A 10,476-nucleotide genomic window follows, 5' to 3' on the forward strand; every position below is an offset into this window, starting at 1 on the left:
CAAAACTAAACTTATCAACGTCATTAATGTACTTACCAACTCACTTTGCAATGATAAGTTGATAACAAGCGACAAGTACAATACAATCAATCTTCAACGATAACTTATCAAATAATTTTCAAATTATCCATTAATAATTTATAGTAGTCTTTTAGGTTATTAGGTTTTCAAGAACAATGTTGACAAAAATATTATTTTGTGGTTTAATTTCTTTAGTGCTAAGTGAGAAAGTGCGGTATGATAATTATACTCTTTACAAAATCCGGCCTCAAAATGAGAATCATCTGTCTTTCCTGAACGCTCTCTTTGAGTCATCGAATGACTATGAATTCTTGAATCCTCCTTCATTAAATTATGACTACATTAGTCTAGTGTCACCTCCAGGTCTAAAGAATGACCTGGAACATTCTATGAGTAAAAGAAGCATCCAATCGGAAGTCATTTTGGAAAACATACAAGAGTAAGTATAATTTTGCTAGTAAAGTAGTAACATGTTGTGAGAGGGTAACAGGTGTTATAAATTTCAAATGTGTAGTTGTGTACTTACATGACTGTGTGTCTGAGGCATTATAAAGCGATACATAGATGTTTAGTAAATAAGTAATTTTAACTGAATCAGAAGGCCTAGCATTATATCGCAAGAATACTGGTATGATCCAACATGAAACTTAGATTTTAGTCTGTAAAACTTAGATTAATGATCGTTAGTTCGTAACTTTTAATTTCGTTTACATAGGGAGTAACTATTTAAAACAAGACTTGTTATTACACTCTATCTAAATAACTTTTAATTGATTAGGTAAACTTTATTTTTAGTGACTAGAATAATGTTAAAGATACTGTATGTAACTACTTATACTAATTTATTTATATAATTATCACATGGTTTTTTCACTAGTAACATAATATGTAGGTAGTCACAGATACTCACACACTTGTAGGTACTTAATTTATCTTTAGTTCATTTCAGCAAAATTAAATGTAGCTTAGTCAAATTTGAGATCCAGATTAGCAGAAGATATCTCTGGCACCTCTGGTATCTGCTAGCATCTGTGCCTGGTTTGATAAGCGGGTGATAACCCCACTCCCTTTTTTGTTTCCAGAGCATTCGACGCACAGCTGTACAGCCGTCGCAAGCGCAGCATCAGGCAGGAGCTGTTCTGGACTGGTTTCCAGACGCTAGAAGACATCAACGCCTGGATACAGTACATGACCGAGACCCACCCTAGAGTGGTCTCCACTGTTGTTGCCGGGAAGTCTTACGAAGGTCAGCACCTTGTATTGAGTGGTCCAAATATTATTATTACTAACACTGTATCACAGTTATTCTGATCTATAGAGCTATAGAAGTTTTGAACTTTACTACTCCTTAGATTTTGTGCCTTTCTTTTACATCTTTATGTCATCTTCATGCATGACTATTAAGTACATTATTATACTATCTGTTATTATTATACTATCTGTTATGTAATATTGTCTGTATTAAAAAAAGTTAGAAGTAAAACTTATTTGAAGTACTTACTAACCCACTGTATTTTAATATGCCTACTAACAAAATTGGATCTTCTGAATAAAGAAAATTATTATATTATATTATTATATAAACGTGACGTGTAAAAATATTCCAGGTCGTAACATAACTGGTATAAAGATATCCAGAGGTTCTGGCAGACAAGCTTTTGTACTAGAAGGCGGAAGCATAGCATCTGATTGGGTATCTCCAGTCATCCTCACATACATCGCAAACCAGCTGATCACAGGTGAAGACAATGAAGCCAAGAAGGCCTCTGAAGACTTCGACTGGTACATTTTCCCCATATTAAACCCTGATGGATACGAGTATACACAGGATGAAGTTAGGCTGTGGAGGAAGAATAGAGCGCCGACGACAGGACGCAATATCGGCACAGATCTGACCAAAAACTGGAACTCGCATTGGGGAGGTGAGACAATGCATGGATTTTTGTATTAATCTATATTCTGATTAATTATGCAAGATTTTTATTATTATAAAATATTATTATTTAAAAAAATGCAAAATAATTATTGAAATGTTACATAACGTCATAATGATATCCAGTTTGGTAGACGAAGTTCGACGATGGCCGGTAGTGGCAGGTTGTAAAAACCGATGACAGAATACGGTATGACCTCTGTTGATCATCTGTTAGGTCTTTGATTGATAACCTTTGTCTGGCTTCCAATCTTCTTCTTATCTCTAAACATGATATTGTTTATTTTATATTTCTAATAAGTACCTATTTATATTTTCCAGCAAGTGGAGGAAGCCACACGCCGTCGGCAGCAAATTTCGTGGGACTTGGACCTTTCTCGGAACCAGAGACTAGGCAGTTCTCAGACTATCTCCTGAACATCAACCAAGCTATGGCTGGCTTCTTATCCTTCGGCTCTTTCGGCCAAAAGCTTGTCATTCCATTTGCACATACTGACGACGCTTTGTATAATTTCAATGATATGGTACGTGATTGTTTTTCGAAATAATACATATTTTTTGTTACTGTAATTACTATTATAATCTTCATCAGCCTTCTATCGCCTACTGTTGGGGATAGGCCTCCTCTTTTATAAGCCAATTCTTTCGGTCATGTGCCGCTCTGGTCCACTGTTTCTCCGCAATCCTGCAGATGTCATCGGACCATCTATATGACGTATTTATAGACATTTGTCAAAAAGCCTGATTTTTTTGCATGACTTTTTTAAAAATTATTTAACTTTCAGGTGACTATAGGAAGGCGTGCGATGGGATCTCTCGCTGTCAAATACGGAACCATGTACCAAGTAGGAAACTCTCGCGCTGTATCTGGTAATTTTTTAATCACCTTAGTCAAATAAGTTACGTAATAACTCGCATTGGTTCACTTTTACTAACCACTGCATCGTCCTGTCGGGCACTTAAAATAAATCATCGAGTTAGGAAGCTATAGCGAGACTGAAGAGCGTACCATTAAGATAAGACAGTTTTTTAATTTACCAAAATTTTGTCACCCTATGCGAGTAAATTAAGGGTTAATATTTAATGAAAAGACACACTGACATGGTTTTCTATTTTATGCCAAGTATGATAAAATGCAGTTAGTAGGTACCTATACATAAAAATGATGTCATCATCAAATTTCCAGACGGTTCGACCGGAGCCATGGCTGACTGGGTGAAGTACCGGTTCAACCCGCCCATAGCGGCCTCCTTCCTGCTGCGGGACAGCGGCGTCCCGCCCGCGATCCTGCCCGCTAGGGAAGTGCTGCCATCTTGTGAGGAAACCTTCGACGCTTTGATGGCCATTTTGAGAGAGGCGAGGTTTATTGACGTTTTGTAAATTTAAAAAGTAAATAAATAAGGTTTTTTTGTTTTTATTTTTGACTTGTGCATGCGGATGTTCTCCATTATCGTGCATGTTAGTGTATTCTAGCCTTATTTATAGTCTAAAGGTCATAGCTAATTAGAGGCACCCAACTCCAACTCTGCATCGCCATGACTCGTGCGGTTAGTATTCTTTAGGTATATGAAATTGTATGGGTATGCGCTCACGCCACTCGGGGTGGGTGATGGGTGGCTCTAATGAGCTACGAGCGTAATACTTAGGTATGTACTATTGACTATTTATATGGTTTGAAATAGAGATTTATTATTATGATGAATATGATCATCAATAAAGCTCAGTTACGGAATGGAATAACAATATAAAATTTTATATCAATAATTTTAAATTCATTCCAAATTTACTGAGTATTGCAAAAACTCTTTAAATTAATTGAAAATAATGTCCAAGTCCTCATATGTGATAATAAGTTTTGTTTAACTTTAAAACACATAATAATGAACGTAAATTGTATCAAAATCATACATATTGATAAATTGACAATAATAATATCATGAAGAGAATGAAAAATATAGGAACTCCATTTCCATTATAATACCATGGCTGAGTAAACAAAACACTGGAGGCTACTGAACTCAATTTTTCGTGCTCCAATTATTCAGATACTTCTGTTAGTATTTCCCGAACAGGATATTAATTTTCCTATGTTCGGCATTGCGCACACTAGCAAACTCTCGCATATTGCATTGGAATTCAAATAATTTTCCATTTTTTTGTGTTTCACAACGGAAATGAAACTTTGGCTGTAAATCATTCCATTACCCCGGCCCTGTAATTGGTTTCCTGTGGAAATGTAAATTATGTAATGCAGTACAAGCTACGCTATTGTACTTTATTGAATGATAATACGGAAGTTTTATAGCAGCTATTCCGAATTATTAAAATCTCATTAAATTGGTAATTTATATTAACCGGATTTAATTTAATTTCAGAAGGAAAATTTGTGATATTTAAGATAAGCGATCCCAGACATTGAATACTGTTATCCTGTATGAGATCTTAAGTACCTAGAGCCTATGCACAGTAAGCGTAGCGTGAGACGCCCTCCAGCTCACTGATCGACGAGACCGCGAAAAGTCTGAGGACAAAGTGTGCATATGGGTCTCTGCCAATGGTCGAATAAAGGCAGACAAAATTTGGGAATTTCAATCCTATTTGGGACACTAAAATTCTTGTACATTCAACACTGGACTCACGTTGATTATGACAGCGATTTATTTGAAACAAATACCTAATTATTGTAGCCTTTTAGTAGAGGCAACGTAAGCGTGCTAAGTACTTCACTAAAGTGCTTGTCTACGATATATAAATGATAACTAGATAAGATAATATTAATACTTTAATTAACGTTAATCTTGTATGATATAATTCCCATCCAGACTACGACACTAACTAATAATATACCTACTTAATACTTATATTCAAGTTTCGATTGTCGTAACGATACGTCCATTATGTTGGGAAAAACAGTTTTTGTTTTTCTCGTTGCAATAGTTTACGCAACTGATGAGAAAGTCAGATATGACAACTACACAGTATATAAAATCTTTCCAACCAATGGGAAGGACATAGAAGTTCTCTCGAAGCTTCAAGAGAAGGATTTCAGATATGACTTTTGGTCTGAAGCGGTTCCTGGTGCTGAATTCGTTGAGATTATGGCCGCTCCAGCTGACAAAGCAGAACTTGAAATTCTTGCGAAGGACTACGGCATGAAAATTGAAATTGTAATGAGTAATGTCCAAGAGTAAGTTGGTTTTAATATTTGCAATAGCTTTTAAAATTCGAAAAGAACGTTTAAATAATTTTATTTTTCATTACAAGTCTATATTTCCGCCGTCGGAGATGTATTTGTATGTTTGTATACTTCATATAATGGCAGTGGCGGTGGTAAATTCATATAGGGCGGCCAGTCTTCTTTTCTTATATCTTTTAAAAATACTAACTTTTATTTTATTTAAATACCTACCTAATATAATAATATATTTCTTTTACATTGGTGTAACATTTTATTTCGCTTTGAGATATAAGGTGATCTGAATAGGTACTAATAGAAATTTTTAAATTTACAGCGTGATCGACAAGCAAAAAGTTGCAAGATACACCAGCCGTAACATAAAATCCATGGGCTGGGACGCTTATTACAATCTCAACGATATAAACAACTGGCTTGACGATCTAGTGGCCACTTACCCCAGAATTGTAACATCAATAATAGGTGGCTCTACCTACGAAGGAAGACAAATCAAGGGTATTAAAATTTCCCACGGTTCAGGTAGAAAAGCCGTGTTTTTGGAAGGAGGAATACACGCTAGGGAGTGGATTTCGCCAGCTACTGTCAACTTCATTGCTCACGAGTTGCTGACCAGTAATGAGACAGACACGGTTGCAGCGGCAAGAGATTTTGATTGGTACATATTCCCAGTCACCAACCCTGATGGGTATGTCTGGACTTTTGAAAATGTAAGTTTAGTTCGATCTCGGAAATAATAATCCAATCAAAAACATAAATGATACTACTAACTAGCCAAGACAGACCTTAGGCTACAATACATTATTTTATGTTATAAGAAGATATGATTATGTAATACTGTTACCTACTTATAAATAAATTTCAGGACTGACCATTGAACTTGGCACCCATTTAGATCTCACTTCTTTTGTCGTTGAAGTCGACATTCGGCATTTAGGTAAGTATAATAATATTGAACCGGCTCTCATTTGACATTTATGTTTTTGATTGGATATCATTACTTTTTGTTGGTAAGTACATAATAATATATTATTATCCTCGTAACGCCGTAGGTATTTTTAAAAAGACAAATTTAAAAATGCATAAAAAAAACTTTAAAGTCCCGAGACTTTTAAAAAGGATAATTATTCACTCAACCTACATATCATATATTCAATATTATTACTTTACCTATTTACCTACGTTTACGGGGTTCTTATAATTTTCTTGTCAGTGTTATTTTATCCTATCCGATTTGATAAGATCCGATCCGATTTGATCCAATCGGATCCCATCCGATCGGATTTGAGCCGATTCGTCCGATCCGATCCTATTTGACTCAATTTGATACTATCCCATCCGACACGATCCGTACCCATCGGAACCGATCTGATCCAATCCAATCCGATCTGTCCGATCCAATTTGATCAGATCCGTACTATAAGCTCCGATTTGATGCGATCCCATCCGATACGATCCGTACCTAATCTCATCGGAACCGATCTGATCCGATCCGATTTGAGCAAATCCGATCCATATGAACTGTCCGATCTGTTCAATCCGTCCGATTCGAGAAGATTCAATCTAATCCGATTTGATCCAATCCCATCCAATACGATCCGTACCCATCCGATCCGTATATATCCGATTCCATCCAATACGATCCGATCCGATTTGGTCCGATCCCATTCCATTCCATTCTATTAACAGCTATCTTAGACTAGTTAACATTAATATTATGCAAATGCATCTCAAAACCATTTCATAGTTTTCGCATATTATGATAGTAATAGTACCATAAGAGTTTTGATCTATACGTGAGTGAGTCAGTAAATGTTAAAAATGAGGTTATTTGGACATTAATATCTAAATAACCGTCTGAGATACGCTTATGAAATTTAGAACACATATTATGTATCTCGCTAGTGTCAATATATGAGCCAAATTTCATACGTTTATATTAAATAGTTTTTGATTTATGAGGGGGTCAAAAGTGTCTCGAAATGGTTCGGGTATTATTACACACGGTGCGGCTCGCCAGTTCTGTTTCTCGAACTTGGCTTGACAGGCTACCGCGTGTCTAGATAATAATAAAAAATAAAATAACAATATGAGTTTTTAGAGGGGACCACAAATAATATGGCGTGTCTGTGTATTTCGTTTTTTCTCTTTTCCCTTTTTTTCGATATTGTCCGGCTATATAATGTCTCGCTTGAATCTATTTATGAAATACAGAATGTAAAAATCAGCCATAGCTCGTTTGATGATGAAAGTTAATGAATAATTTCAGGAAAGAATGTGGCGTAAAAACCGTAGACCTGTGGCTTTTAATGCTATAGGTATTGATTTGAATAGGAACTGGAACAACAATTGGCTCCGTAAGTACATTATTTTATGGTACATTTTGACTCATTTATAGAATAGTTGATCTAATCAAACTCGGAATTTCAATATTCTGAAGGGATTTTAATCCTACAGTAAGAATTGGTGAAATCATTAAGAATTGGTGAAATCATTTTAAGTTAAAACTCAAAGTCAAAGATTACGATTATAACACTCATGAAAATGCTTTTTGCATATACCTATGTAACTTCACAACAGATGCGCATGAGCCAGCCTTCTACAGAACTTCTAGAGGCCCTCCATCTCTTCTTACAAACATAAAAATTTTCAACTTATTCTTCCAGGCATTGGTGCCAGCGCCCAACCGATCTCCGACTCGTATGCTGGACCCGGCCCGTTCTCTGAGATCGAGACCAGGACTTTGTCAGAATACCTCAGAGGCATCGCAGATCAGCTCGAGCTGTACCTCTCCTTCCACAGCTACAGTGAGCTGTTGTTGTTGCCCTTCGGAAACACTACGGTGCCGTACGCTAACTATAATGATGCGGTTAGTTCTGTTACCCTAATAATATACACTCAAGAGCAAAAAGTGACAGTAACACCAAATTACTCCTATATACGATTTGAATAAAAAAATTACAGAGCATCAGAATATTACAAACTAAAAAAAATAATTATTGATCTGAAAAACTGACGTCCTGGTTTAAAATAATAATTTTATCTTGCAATTCTTCGTAATTACATATTATGTAACTTGCTTTTATTACATAACATAATAGTAATTTCTCGTAGGTGGTAAAAAAAACATGGTGGACAACAACAAACAACTCTACAGATTCTTAAATAACAGCTTTTCTTTATAGTCTTCATCTAGTATATTACCGTAGCATTAATCCAGATTTTTAGAGCCAAGTGACCGTTGGTAAGAAGGTGAATATTCTCATCACTCATCACTCATCACTCATCACTCATCACTCATCACTCATCACTCATCACTCATCACTCATCACTCATCACTCATCACTCATCACTCATCACTCGTACCAAACTTACCATATTTTAATGGTTTTCAGTTGAACATTGGCAGAAGAGCTATGGGCGCGCTATCTGTCCGTTACGGAACTTCATACAGTGTTGGAAATATTGCAGAAATTATTTGTAAGCATTTTTATAGAATAGAATAGAATAGAATAGAAATCATTTATTTGAAACACAGCAAAAAAAAAAAAAAAAAAAATACATTAACTTTCAAAAACAGCTAAGTATATATAAAGAGAACTTAAGTAATAATTAAATTTTATAATAAGTAATAATTTTATACTTACGGTGTATTTTTATTATTAAGTATGATGCCGAGTGAACCGCCTTTCCATTATATCTGTCACAATCACTGATTTGAATCCACCTAATTGATTGGACCATAGTAGGTACTACCACAGTCAATTTCTTTATGACTGAAGTAGAATCTTGAATCACTATTAATTTATGAAGGTGAGGTATAAAGGCTTCGTCAAACAGGACGCGTTACTAGCTTCTCAAATCAAATCAAAATGTTGTTTAGTGAAAATTTCTCCATAGTGGGTTAGAGTATAACCAGGGATTATTTGCTTGACTATTGATACATCTGTCAAGAATTTAATATGGAGATGACGTATAATTGATCAACCTTTCCCTGGTTACGATCTAACCAACTATGGAGAAATTGGCACTAAGTTGTGTTGTACTACTATGGTAAAATACCGTCAAACAGAGCACCAGCGCTAGCAGTACGCAATGCAACGCTAGCTTCACAATTAATTTATAATTATTTCCGTATTTTTTCAGACGCAGCCACCGGAGGCAGCATAGACTGGGTGAAGGACCACCTGAAGGTGCCTCTAGTCTACTGCTATGAGCTCAGAGACAAGGGCCGGTTCGGCTTCATGCTCCCCGAAGACCAGATCTTGCCGAACAACCAGGAGGTGATGGACTCTGTGCTGGACCTGATACATCAGGCCAAGAGATTCGGGTACATGAGCGGACAGAGACGATGGCCGTGAAATGTGGATGGGTGGAATTTGGAATTAAAATAATTTTATCTTTTATGTCTATGTACTTTAAATACCGTGTTAACTGGTAAGCGTCTAACTTTTGGCATCGTATAAAACGGTTTAATCTCGTTCAGTATTGTATAGAAATTTAATTTATGAAAATCCTTTTGGTCCGATACGCACGATACCGATAGGTGGACGCTTATTGCTTACCTTTAAAGGTAGCATTCCCTACATTCTACATACCTACTGGCGTACAGAACACAACTATTTTTATTACCTTTCAAGTCTCTTTTCTATTTATTTTCTCACGCATTCATACAGTCTCTAAACAATACAATACAAATAGTGCGTGTCAAAACAAGCAATGCTAGAAAAAGACATGCAAAAAGCGATCCCGTGCACCCGTGTTCGGCTCTGACCACAAACAAAGCTTCAATAAAATATGTATACGACATAGCGAAGCAAATTTATTGGAAACCACGGAACACTACCCTTTCATACAGGTCCACAAACCGAAACGGATTATTGGACACACCATAATGAGTCTTTCCCAATTGAAATAGAGTTTCGTTTCGATCGCGTTTCTTTGGAGGTGAACATTCGGAATTCTATCAAAAACTAGACGGTACAGGTAAGTTTTGTGTGCACTGCTGAAACTGAAAATAATTAATTTTGGACAAGTCCATTACCCGGGCGCGGTCTGACGGAAAATTGTTAGCGCAACGATACAAAAGTATTGTATGTATGTATGTATTTCAATTTAGGAGAGCTAGGGTTATTCGTCTGGAACGTGGTTTGAAAGGTATGTTTTATAATTAATCTAAATATCATCACTTAATCTAAGTGTAAAGTGGTTTATTTGAAAATGAAAAAAATACTGAGTCTACCATTTTCCGTTTTCTAAAATACAGACTAGGTAAGTAAATATTATTTTGGATTTTCACACTATGAACTTATATGATTCACAAAGGCAC

General features: G+C 35.9%; 1 protein-coding gene across 1 annotated transcript; it reads left to right on the top strand.

The window, feature by feature from the left end:
• Positions 1 to 108: 108 nt before the first annotated feature.
• On the top strand, positions 109 to 9,551 carry LOC105386123. The gene is made up of 12 exons (XM_048630384.1): positions 109 to 460; positions 1,104 to 1,267; positions 1,629 to 1,943; positions 2,276 to 2,478; positions 2,740 to 2,824; positions 3,141 to 3,330; positions 4,809 to 5,141; positions 5,467 to 5,857; positions 7,417 to 7,504; positions 7,814 to 8,016; positions 8,543 to 8,627; positions 9,294 to 9,551. Exons 1-12 carry the CDS (start codon positions 177 to 179, stop codon positions 9,506 to 9,508), a joined length of 2,556 nt encoding a protein of 851 aa, XP_048486341.1. The 5' UTR covers positions 109 to 176; the 3' UTR covers positions 9,509 to 9,551.
• The last annotated feature ends 925 nt before the right edge of the window (positions 9,552 to 10,476 follow it).

This window comes from Plutella xylostella, chromosome 25, assembly GCF_932276165.1.
Source record: "Plutella xylostella chromosome 25, ilPluXylo3.1, whole genome shotgun sequence".
Classification (NCBI taxonomy): domain Eukaryota; kingdom Metazoa; phylum Arthropoda; class Insecta; order Lepidoptera; family Plutellidae; genus Plutella; species Plutella xylostella.